At 33.4% G+C, this 12,968-nt stretch overlaps 1 protein-coding gene and 1 pseudogene across 3 annotated transcripts; both read right to left on the reverse strand.

Annotated features, from left to right (window-relative positions):
- Positions 1-5: 5 nt before the first annotated feature.
- LOC143537959 (protein FAR1-RELATED SEQUENCE 5-like) lies at positions 6-4,596 on the reverse strand (annotated as a pseudogene).
- A 3,021-nt stretch (positions 4,597-7,617) lies between these two features.
- On the reverse strand, positions 7,618-12,440 carry LOC143537966 (uncharacterized). 3 transcript variants are annotated; one of them, XM_077031620.1, is made up of 10 exons: positions 12,202-12,440; positions 11,968-12,091; positions 11,462-11,609; positions 11,052-11,129; positions 9,192-9,552; positions 8,993-9,105; positions 8,729-8,893; positions 8,506-8,630; positions 8,031-8,123; positions 7,618-7,955 (listed from the first exon to the last, which is right to left on the reverse strand). In XM_077031620.1, exons 2-10 carry the CDS (start codon positions 12,042-12,044, stop codon positions 7,796-7,798), a joined length of 1,320 nt encoding a protein of 439 aa, XP_076887735.1. In that variant the 5' UTR covers positions 12,045-12,091; positions 12,202-12,440; the 3' UTR covers positions 7,618-7,795. The 3 variants fall into 3 exon arrangements, with proteins under 3 accessions (XP_076887735.1, XP_076887734.1, XP_076887736.1); XM_077031619.1 differs by having other exon boundaries at positions 11,968-12,440; XM_077031621.1 differs by lacking the exon at positions 7,618-7,955 and having other exon boundaries at positions 8,062-8,422; positions 11,968-12,440.
- Positions 12,441-12,968: the final 528 nt, after the last annotated feature.

Raw genomic sequence — 12,968 nt, forward strand, 5'->3', positions numbered from 1 at the left:
CATCTCTAACTAATTAATTCATCAATATCTGCAACATAACTATTGATAAGGTATTCACCGGCATACTTTATTTCTCTTGAAATTTCTTTTATCCTCCTGTTCTGATCATTACCAAACTCTGACATTGGAACTGTTCTGATATTCACCGCAGCCTCTTTCCTCCATCGATCATTTATATATCTTTTAGGGAATTTCTTGACTTGATACATATTCATGACGTAGAAAATATGCCGACACAACAAACCATATTGTTCGAATCTTTTGCAGGAACATGTTGCAATAGTCTCTTCACCAAACTCACCATCCTTCTTAAACACAGCATAACAAAAGTAAAACACTTGTTAAATAACATAAACTTGAACAACTTTAAACTATACGCTTAGTAAACGCTCATAATTACCTCCAAAAAACCTGGAACATACGCATTAAAATCCATTATTTTACACCTCAAAAACCCTTCTTCTTCTTCTTCTTCTTCTTCTTCTTCACAAGAGCTGAATTGTGAAATACCACCAACAATTTCATTCATTTCATCTTGAAGATCATTAAATATAGCTCTTGTATATATCCTAACCGCTTCCCTTTTAAGATAACTTCTGGTTTCTAACTGCGGATACGTGTACCTACTATCATGATCACACCGTCTGCCATTGTATCTCTGTATCTCCATACAAAAATCAAAATGGTTGAAAAACTCAACTAATGTTAATTGAGAATTTGTAGCTTTTCCAAAAAAATGGTTTTCGCTCTCTGATCTTGATGTTGTACGCATTAATCCAGACAAAGGTTCATCTCTATAAAAAGCAGGTATCCAATCAAATCTGATTTCATACATATCAGTAAGCCATTTATTCTTGTCAAGCTCAAACTCAACCATTATAACCTGCCATTTTTCCTCAAATTCTAAAGGAATAATTGAATCGGTCCACACAATGTTACATAGCCTACTCTTAAAATCTTCGTTGTTACATAAATCAGCTGTAAGGCCTCGTTACCGGTAGCCCTACTTTGGTGTTGGATTTACTCATAAATGCAGTTCTAAATATCAGAGTTAATTAAAACATTCGCAGAACATTAAAACTTCAACCATAAAATGTTACATAACCTTCACATCTTGTCTTATAAAACATTCTATTTATTTAAACATAAAACATAGTCTTTGTAAACACCGTAACATTTTCTTGAGATGCCAGTATCTTCGATTCTATGCCATGTGTCTTTAGTCAGGCGAGCGGCTTCAACCTATTTGCCTGCGTGCATACTAAAAGTCAGCTACGCTGAGTGAGTTCTAGTTAATCACATAACTTACTTTACATACACATACACGTGCCCGTAGGTACGCATAACATACTTAACCTGTCCATCAATCTTTCATACATATTCATATCTAACCTTACGTTATAAAGAGCATTCGACCTACATACCTCGGATATTATTAGGGTCCGGTACCCTCCATCCTCGGATATTATCAGGGTCCGGTGTCCTCCATCCTTGGATATTATTAGGGTCCGGTAACCTTTCTTCCTCGGATATTATTAGGGTCCGGTACCCTTCATCCTCGGATATTATTAGGGTCCGGTACCCTTCATCCTCGGATATTATTAGGGTCCGGTACCCTTCATCCTCGGATATTATTAGGGTCCGGTACCCTTCATCCTCGGATATTATTAGGGTCCGGTACCCTTCATCCTCGGTTATTATTAGGGTCCAGTACCCTTTCTTCCATACCTTTTTAACATACTCTTCTATATACATAATCGTAAGTTTCATACATACATCATTCATTCTTCATCTTACAACATACATATAACATCAACCATTTCCTGGCAATACATGCAATTCCGAAGATCGTTCATGTATCGACAAGAAACCATTCATACATTTCACATAATACATATATGGCATACACTTATCACTTAGGATAAGTGTATTAACTAATCACATCGAGTATGCACACAGCCCCGAAAACATAACAAGGAATGGGGATAGAAACTCACCTGAAGTCGGTTACGTTCGCCGTTAATAGTTATTCCCTTCTTTAACTGTGCGCGACTAACTGTATAACAATTACTCGTATCAATTGTCTGTCACTAGCCATATCACGTTTCTATTCTAATTATAACCCTCAACGAACGGGGGTCCGGGGGCAGCGCCCCTGGCAGCGGGGTCTAGGGGCGGCAGCCCCTATTAACTGTCTTAACACATTTTCCATTAGAATTTTGAATCATTATTAAAATTGCTAACTTAAAATTTCAAGGGCTTCTTTGTAATTAAACCATTCTTTTATAAGTCCAGGGACTGTTCTTGTCATTCCGTTAAACTTCTAATTCGTTACTGGTTCATAGCGAATTGGCTCATCTTAGCGAGCTGGTTCTTATAACGAATTGAACCCTTTAATGAACTGGACTCCTTAACGAATCAGTCCATAGTGAACCAGTCCATATAACGAATTAGTCCATCTAATTCGTTCTCTCTTCTAACGAACCGGTCATAACGAATCAGGAGGTTAATTCGTTATCCTTTCCTTAACGAATCTGGACACGAACTAAGGCTAGTTCGTTATCTTTCCTCAGCGAATCAACTTAACGAATTACCCCTAGTTCGTTAACTCTCCGTTAACGAATTAGGGTTAGGTCAGAGAATGTCAGAAACATTCTTTGACATCATTAAATGTTCAGCCGCCTTTCCGGCGCCGCCGTGCCGAAAAATCGTTGTTTCACCGGAAAAACGACATCTAGCTCGTTTTCCACCGTTTTTCGTCTCGTTTGATCCAGATCTGGGCTAGGGCTATCCCTAAGCTCATCTTAGGTTCGGTTTATACCCGATTCCATCCGGACCTCGAGACTTAAACCGTTTAACGGTTTCGGCTCATCGTTACACGATTATATCTAACGGGTTTAAGCTAATAAAACATCATACTAGTATTACCTCGGGTCGGTGCTCGGTTTCCTTCTTTGTTTCGGCTAGAGAGAAAAGAGAGAACTAGAGAGAGATCTTAAGTGTGTGTTTTGGGTGGTGTATGGAATATGTGTGAATGAGGATTAAATGGATATTAAGGGTTTATATATTTATGGATCATGGGCTTAAGCCCATGGTCTTTCCTTCTTTCTTTCCTAACCCAAGTCTATAACCCATATTCATTTACCCAACACTAGCCCAACTCGTATTCTATTTATCTGAACCGATAACGACCTACTATAAAATAACGAAATTTATTTTATTATAATAACCAAAAGTAGGATGTTACATCAGCCCCTACCTGATACACAAAAAACCATGTTAAACGCTTACGGAAACGCTCGTTATCACAATACATAATCATGTTACGCTCATAAAACGCTCACATATTAAACATCAAAGAAAAAAACTATTGCATTTAAACGCTTGACAAACGCTTGTGGAAACGCTCATTGTCACAATACATAATCATGTTACGCTCATAAAACACTCACATATTAAACATCAAAGAAAAGACTATTGCCGTTAAATGCTTGTCAAACGCTCATTTTTTAAACCGCTTAAAACAAAATTAAGAAAGTTACCTTGTCAGCAACTTTCTTCATGATATGCCACATACATAACCTATGCCTTGTATTTGGAAACACAGCTGCAATAGCTTGCTTCATAGCAGGGTCTTGATCAATAACAACAACCTTCGGTGCATGACCAAACGACTTAAGTAACATTTGCAATAACCATGTGTACGATTCAATAGTTTCAGAAGCTAATAATCTAGCACCGACAGTAACACTATGACAATGGTTATCAATTGTCATGAACGGGACAAAAACCATCTTGTACATGTACATATAAAATCATATAAAAATACACACAAAACATATACATACAGACAATCCTATACATACACACAAACTTACTTGTTAGTCTTAAATGTAGTATCAAAAGATATAATATCCCCAAATGCAAGATAATTGCTCTTTGAAGTCTCATCAGCCCAAAACATACGAATTAACTCACGATCATCATTGACATCATATTCAAAAGAATAATCGGATGAAATGTTTTCTTCGCACACAATCTCTGAACAATCATCTCAGCATCATACTCTCCAATATAACAATTCAAACCTTGTTTAAAATTCTTACAATCATCGTTAGTTGCACCTACCTTTTCAAACCCACCGTACTGTGTTCTCGTAAGGTTAAATGCTTTAACAGGTCCCAAGTTCATATTAGAAAGCTCATAAATAGCTTCCTCTTGGACATGTGTTAACTTCCTCGCAGAACGGACAAACTGCATATCAGAATCTGCAACCATTATATGATTATGGCCTTCAACAAAATCATCTACTTCAAAAAATTCACCATCAACAGATTTCAACTGTAGATGTGCTCTACAACCACATCTAATTGTCGGCCTCTTCCTCCTTTTGTAATACGGATTGCTTGATTCATTACGATCACCTTTTGAATCATACGTTTTAGCTGGCTTGTGACCTTCTGTACAACATGTAAAGTACTTGGTCTTTAGTACACCAGCATGCACGTAAGATCCACCTTTACGAGTCCCAAATCCAACTTTTTTAGCATATTCACTATAAAAATCAAATGCTTGATCAATTGACGATTACATCATTCCTTTAACAGGTCTGTATGAAGAAGCAACTTCGGGAATGATATCAACCCCTTGACCTTCAACCAAAACACTTGAATCATCTACAAAAAGCATAAAAAAAATTATAATCCAAACACGCTCAAAACACGCTCAAAAATTATAATCAAACCATTTAAACAATCCTAATAGTAACACGCTCATAACACGCTCATATTATACAACATTATCAACAGCTCATAATCAGTCATAGTAACACGCTCATATTATACAATATTATATACAGCTCATAATCAGTCATAGTAACACGCTCATGATACGTTCGTATTATGAAACATCAAAAATCAAGAGAAGACAGTCCTAATATGAACACGCTCGTAACACGCTCGCAAACCAAAATAATCAACTATCATGTGATTCTCATGGGAACTAACATACATATTATTGCCCCGATTATAAACGTAGTATACATCTACAGTTGATTAATTCAAACACAGCAAAAAACTTACATTCACGATCGTCTTCCATTTCAAAACCCTAAAAATCACAAAAATCGCTTGAAAAACTGGTTCGTGTACTCAGTAGAGCTCAATTGATAGTTTTTAGTACAAAAATTGTTTCGCAAAATAAGAAATTGATTTTGATTAAGCCAAATATCAGGATCTTAACCATTTATACACAAATTACCAAATTTAAATGACGAATCAAAAAGACAATCGTACCCTTCTCGCTTAAAAATACACGGGATCTTCTCAACCGCTTTCAACTGAATGATAAGTGTAGATCGACGCTTGCTGTTGTCGCGTATTCCATCTTTCCTCTCTCTCTCTCTCTCTCTCTCTATATATATATATATATGTTTAAGTTCAGGAAATAAATGATCTTAATGCAAGAAATGCGAGAAGTCCTTTCAACCAATCATATAATTTTCTTTTTATTTTTTGTTTAAATAATTAAGTGGGCATATTAGTAAATGACCATGCTTTGTATTTTTTTGGTAACTAATGAATATCTTAGGAAGCTTGAAATCCTAACTTTCTTTAAATTATTTATATTTTATTGATCTTAATTTAATTTATTTTTTTTATCGTTGATATGTGACATGGTTTTTTAGCAACCTAAATCATTTTTCCCAACTTTCAGTTGGTTTTTTTTGTTTTTCGTTGAACTATGTCTAAAATATATTTAAATACAGTTAAAACAAAAGATCATATTCAATTTTGTTATTTTGATTAAATGGTAATAAAAACTAAATACACACATTTACACACAAGATAATACATGAACATAAAAAAAATCACATTTCAGTTAATAAAAAAAACACACGCATTTAATTTGAATCAACCTACACAATAATTGTTTTTTATCATCACCTGTATATGTAGCTAAAAGATTGTAACATGTACAACACATACTCATATTAACATGTCCATACACAACAAATGCATCCCTACACAACCTATATAAACTCATACAAAGCTATTATACTCATACACAACCATTAAACAAGATATCTCTACACAACCAACATACACCTACACAAAATTTTAACAACTTATACGTATTTTTTGAATGATATTAATATATACCTACACAAACTTATAACAACCTACATAATTAATTCAGATACCTACACAAATTTTTAACAACCTACACAGCTATACGTATTTTGAGAACCAAATCCATATATGTTCGAAATAACCTACACAAAAGTAAATTTTAACAACCTACACAAAAATTATTAAAACAAGCAGACACACTTAAAACCGAACCAAATTTATATATATCTACCCAAACTTTTAATAGTTTATAAATATTTAAATAACCAAATTAACAAATACCTACACATAGTAAATGTATAATCTGTGTATCTAAAAAACTAGATATCTAGATGCATATAATAATTCTTACTAAAACAACTTTGTGTAGGTATATTTTGAATTGGGTAAATTACTTCAGCTCAAGACTAAATTCAAAGTGTTAAAAATCAACGTTGGTTATTTACATAAACAAAAAAAAGGAAACAAATATAAAAAAAGAAAGAGGAAATGACCCATCTAGCAACGAAAACCATATTGATATTTTAATTGCCAAAACCAATGAATGAATATTGTCAGGGATGATTATTTGAGTGAAGAAGATTATTTTTGGCACGTTTGACAATTAATGGTGGCTAATTATTTGGGATTCAATTATGATAATAACATTTCAAACCTAGTTTCTATAAAACAAAATACGAAAATACCCTTTTATCTTTTAATTCATTAAAATGAGAAACCTAAAAATTCCAATATTGCCATGTTAATTGTAGACCATAGTTTTAAAAATAATCAAGGGTTATAATTTACTTCTTACACTTCTTGCAATAAAACCACTTCTCTCTTGAACAATCCCTTATATATATATATATATATATATATATATATATATATATATATATATATATATATATATATATATATATTGGGTTAAAACACCATTACACCCCAAAAACAAACTCACAATTTGCTAACTGGGCGCCACATGGCGCAAAACGCCCCATTTTATATCCCCTCCACTACACATAGCCTTATAGATCTAGTTAATTTTTAAACAAAATAGTAATATTATTATTCTTTTAACTTTGTGTGTGTGACATTTTCAAAGTATCATTTATGTTCATACATTTTATGAAGAATAGAATAGGATCAGGAGAGGCCGATGGGGGTTTCCGTCGTCAGTATCATTGGATGATGGCTACGGTCTATGGGTGTAAATGAGCAAAGTTAGATTGGCTTGTTAAAAGCTCAAATCAAACCAAGCTTATACATGCTCGTGCTTGAAAATATACTCGTTTTGAGTGCTTTATATTTTTTTTCTACTTTTTTATTTAAAATAACTAATATGATTGATAGTAATTATAATAATAATTCTTGTACCAAACATATTGCATTATCTACATCTTTTACTGATCCAACAACCATGGCTGAAGTAGGGAAAAACATCATTTTTATAAAAACAAATGTAACAAACTAACACTATTGAATTAGACTGCAATAAAAGACTTTTACTAATCTCAAATGTTGATTAATAAAAATCAGATGATTAAATAACCATGGCTGAAGCCAAATAGCAAACCTACAAATTGCAGGAGTCAAAAACAAGCCACCAGCTACAAGATCGCCTTGTTAATCTTGAATACTAAAAACTCAAATCGAACAATACAACATATGTGTTATTTATTTTAAGGAACCGCCATTCGCCCTTTATGTCCCAATGACTTCCAAGACGATTCAAGCCTCAACAAATGCAACTTTTCCACAAAAGATTCCAAGATTTCCGCCTCTTCTTCAGGTGCAAAAGCCATACAAATACTTAGTTCTTGGACCGCCTCTCCATATTCCCTGCCATTTGCAACAAAAGATCAAAAACCAAAAGGGTACGTGGGCGTGGGATTTGGGGGGGGGGGGGTCTCATACCTGTTGAAATACAACATCATGCCATGATCTCTTCTTAATGCCCAATTATGAGGCTGTAATATCAGCAGCTTCTCGGACGCCATGATAGCCAGCCTAGTGCATAACAACAGATGCAACATGCCAAACACAAGAAACCAACTGATAAGGGTCCAAGAAATATACTTGATCATATAAAGATTTCAAATTTACTTATAAAGATTCCATTAATGGACTAATTTTGCACATTTAAGCTCAAAATGAGTTCAAGAATGGACACTTTGCATGTTTATAGTGGATTTTAAATTAAAAGTTATGATCTTTTTGTTTCTTTTTTAATATTAGAAAGTGGGATTATTGGGCATTGGCCACAGTTTAACAAAATCTCCTGTCAATTCTCATGTCAGTCTTGAAACCTGTATGAAAAAAAGAGGTGCCTAAAGAATTAGTGAAATGGTAGCGCGATACCAGGGGCATATCAGTAATTTGACATGTTTACCTTAGATATTGAGGACGCAACAACGGTATGCTTGAAGCATCAGTATTATCATCATCAACGGGTCGAAGTGGAGAAGTCAACATTAACCCGCGATTCATTCTTGACGCACGTTTCCAATGAAGCCTCTAAAGAAAGAAAAAAGGAATCAAGACAGTAAAGGTCAAATAGTCAAGAAGTCAAAGCTTTTTATAGTAATTGTATATAATTAAGTTGAATTTCTTACAATCAAATTAGCAAGATAAATCCCAATAATATCCCGGTTTGTAGCAATATCAAGTCCCAGAAGTGAACTGCTGTTTAAATCTGATGCCTTTGACTTTGGGTTTTCAACACACCGTCCGTTGACTATCCCGAATAAGCTTTGACCCGAATTTACCTTAAAAAGCTCCTGTTTAAAAAATTATCAATTTTAAAACTGACTATTTGACCCGCAATAAACTGATAATCAAATTTATCCAAACTTTTAAATTCTGTCAAATTATCTAACCTCAGGATTTCTTGTCTCCGGCCAGATCAAAAAATCTTCCCCGACACGCGATCCAACAATAGCCAAACTAAGTCTTCTACAAACTTCAATGTAAATAATGCTAAGCAAAATCGCTGTCAAAAACATTACATAACTGTCATGTATATATCTTAAATCAAGCAAAAGTTAAAAACTTTTTAAAAAAGGAAAGATTGTTTACCACTGCCACATTTAGAACTTAAAACAGAATGCAAATAGGAACATTTGGAATCCACAATGTTTGACCTTTTGAAGCCCATTGAGTCAAACAGGACTTTGTTGACCGCCTCTAAAACTTCGGTCAAATGGCAACCAATGTCTCTAGATATCAGTTCAACCTCAACTTCTTTTGCAATGGCATCAAGTTCTGACAACCAGTCTTCAATTTTCTTTCCCGCCAAAAATATTGACTCTGTTTGACTTAAATCTTGGCCATCGGATGGCAAATTGGTACCCTCGCGCTCGCTTTGGAATGAGTAAGCATCCATCTCACGGTTATAAGCAATAAACGCCTCGTCTTCAGCAGAAATATGCAACAAAGCCTGCAGAATACATTGACAATCAATAACTTTTTTGACAAATTGGAGCCTTGAGTAACGGGTCAAAACGAATGATTGACAGATTTTTTGTCTCAATATGTTCTCGAGAAACTAAAACAGCTTGTGTTGAATGTGATTATAAGAACTATAGTATAACAATTATAATATGATTTATTGAATAAAACAAGTTAGAAATTATATGCCTCAAAATTTCACTTTTGGTCCACTTTTGACCCGTTTGACATGTTTTGTATATTAATAGATAATTTTGATTTAAACAAAATTGTGAAACATAACCCGAACCGACCATTCCTAAAGATAGATGAGCAACAATTAAAATATACATCCATTATCCAGTATCAAACATTAAACTAAACAGTTGACTTTTTAAAACATCATACTTGACTTTTTGTGGCAAAAACAATGAATTGTTTGCAACAAAAATACTAAGAAACTTGAAAGTCAAAAAGACTCCATAAAGAACAAGAAAGAATAGATTGCAGATCAGTATCATTTTTATTTAGTGTAACAAGAAAGATAATGCCTTTGATTTCTTTAAGAGATGTATTCTTAATTAGGCAAAGATTACATGAAAATGGTAAACCGAAAAAACGACAAAAATCTAACATTATACAAATAGAATACTACAATTACATCACTAATCACTAAGACGCCCTGCTTGCGGTGCGCGCATATAACGTATATATGCGTGAACCCTCAGGTGGGCAAAAGTAAAATTGCACTAATTTTGACATTATTTTACTAATCTCATGAAAATAACGTTAAAAGTGGCGGAAGGTTAATCTGGCATCATGTGGTGGCGTTGATAGCCGAAAGACAAGGGCACATGCACCAATCAGCCGGTGTCCCGATGATTGAGTGCTATGTGCCTTATGTCCAAGGCTTGATGCAAAACTACTATCGAGCCGGGGGTCTCACCGGAAGCAGTCTCTATATCCCTATGGGATAGAGGTAAGGCTGTCTACATCTTAATCTCCTCAGACCCTACCATAGCATTGCTATTGGTGGGATATACTGAGTACGATGACGATGATGACATCACTAATCACTAAAAAGTTGGCCAATTTAGGTACAATTAGTTATATAGAGTATTCAGGTACCAGAAAAGATAACAATCATCAAAAAGTTGAATAATTTAGGTAATATTTAAGTTTAAAAAGCCACATCAAAAATCAAGATTTCACTCATACACTCATTTAAATTCAAGATTTACGTAAACCTCATCATTATCGGACCGAAAAGAGATTCAAGATTTACGTAAATCTCATCATTATCGGACCGAAAAGAGTCTCATGTATCTATCTACACATTTGTGCATATGGTCAAGAAATTTGATCCTAATTCAATGATGATGTCTTCAAATACTTAGTACATAAAAACAAATTTATGGGGCCCTGAAAGGATAATATTATTCATGATAGTGTCTTTTTGTACAAGCCAATAATTTGAGATAAAGTAATGTTCTTTATGAAAAAAGCTACCTTAGCAAGGGATATATCTTTGTCTTTAGATTGGAAAGATATTTCTTGTGTAAAATTTGCTCTTGCAGCTGTTAGAACCTGTAATTTTCAAGATCAGAATGTTAATCCCGAATTCATTGAAATAATTTACAGAAAAAAAAAAAGAAAGTTAAAGATTATTCATAAAAGGGTATTAAAAATGTTGAATTCAAATAATAAGTTCCCAATTTCATTTAAACAAATTACAGAAAAAAACAAAATAGTTAAAAATTGCAGAAATTCATAAAAGGGTAAAAAAAATGTTGAATTTCAATAATAAATTCCCAATTTCATTTAAAGAATTTACAGAAAAAAACAAGAAAATTAAAGATTGCTGAAATTCATAAAAATGGTTTTAAAATAAGACCAAAAAAAAGACATGATTTTCAGACCTCTTGGTAGAATTTGGGAGATGAAAAACCACCAGTTTTAACCGGAGCAGCTGCAGCCATGGGTGATATTAAGTTCAACCGCCTCTTCTTGTGCTTCATCACGGCGGTAGAAGTGGTGACATCTGTCAAATTCCGGCTAAACCCATACCTGATAATCACAAATTACCCCAAAATTAACTAAAATAACAAAACCCCACAGAGAATTTTGCATATTTAACCAAAAAGATTAAACCCCATTTGCAAAAACCTTGAAATAACACAAACCCACATCTAAAGTTTGCAAATTTAACCAAAAAGATTGGAACCCATTTGCTAAAATCTTGAAATAACCAAAACCCACATCTAAATTTTGCAAATTTAACCAAAAAGATTGGAACCCATTTGCTAAAATCTTGAAATAACCAAAACCCACATCTAAATTTTGCAAATTTAACCAAAAAGATTGGAACCCATTTGCCAAAATCTTGAAATAACAACACCCAATTAAAAGAAGTGAACAAAAGTACCTCAAAACAGGCCAATGAAACAGAGTACATGTCATCTGTTGATGACAACAAGCCCCAGATAATGATGCAAGCACCATAATTTCTTCAAGAGAGTGACAAAAAGATTAAATTTCACAAGAAGCAGCTGATGAAACACAAAGAAAAGATGACAAAAAACTATCAGTTCAGTTGTATTCTTCAGCAGAAAAATGGGTACAGCAAGAAGGGTTAGATGAAGAAGAAGATGATGCAGACATCAGATTACAAGATATCAAAGATGAGTGATTGTAGAAGTTGAAGTGAAAAGAAATGAGAGTGTTTGTTGAAATATTACAAGAGGTTCCAAGATCCATGGATGATGGTAGTATTCAATGTTTTAGTATGTTTTTCACTCTATATAGATATACATATAGAGAGAGAGAGAAAGGATTAAAAGGGTGGGGGTTTAGAGTTGTAGGATGATGAACATATAGGGTGGTGGTGGTGGTGGTGGTGGTGGTGGGGGTTTAGAGTTGTAGGATGATGAACATATAGGGTGGTGGTGGTGGTGGTGGTGGTGGTGATGGAAAGATTGGATATATATAGATGGAAAGGATTAATATGTATGATTGTATGAAAATCTTTTATCATTTAAATATTTTATATAAAATATATATATATATATATATAGGGTTGGTATCATTTAAGAATTCTAAAAAAGTTAAGAACTCTTAAAAACTCTACACAACCAAACATTTTTAAATTTTTTATACATTAACATTATTTTATAGTAATTTTATCATATTTTATATAAAAAAATTTGATTATATATATTAATCACAAGTTTACATATGTGTAAAATTTACATACCACAAATATACATAAGTGTAAAACAAAACATAGATATGTAAAAAAAACTAATTTTTAAAATTGTAATCGTAAATATAGATATAAAAATGATAATACTACATTCAAATAACATTAACATACAAAAAATTTTATAAAAAAAGTTTGTTTTCAATGGTTTCTTTAAGTTCTAAAAT

This window comes from Bidens hawaiensis, unplaced genomic scaffold, assembly GCF_021521415.1.
Source record: "Bidens hawaiensis isolate Kalapana, Puna unplaced genomic scaffold, B.hawaiensis_p1.1 tig00011438_1, whole genome shotgun sequence".
Taxonomy (NCBI): domain Eukaryota; kingdom Viridiplantae; phylum Streptophyta; class Magnoliopsida; order Asterales; family Asteraceae; genus Bidens; species Bidens hawaiensis.

Coding starts and splice junctions, on each gene's coding strand:
- LOC143537966 (XM_077031620.1), bottom strand. CDS start 12,044: ATGGTGCTTGCATCATTATCTGGGGCTTGTTGTCATCAACAGATGACA. Junction 8,124..8,505: donor TTGCGTCCTCAATATCTAAG/GTAAACATGTCA, acceptor GTTATGCACTAG/GCTGGCTATCATGGCGTCCG. Junction 7,956..8,030: donor ATGATGTTGTATTTCAACAG/GTATGAGACCCC, acceptor TGCAAATGGCAG/GGAATATGGAGAGGCGGTCC.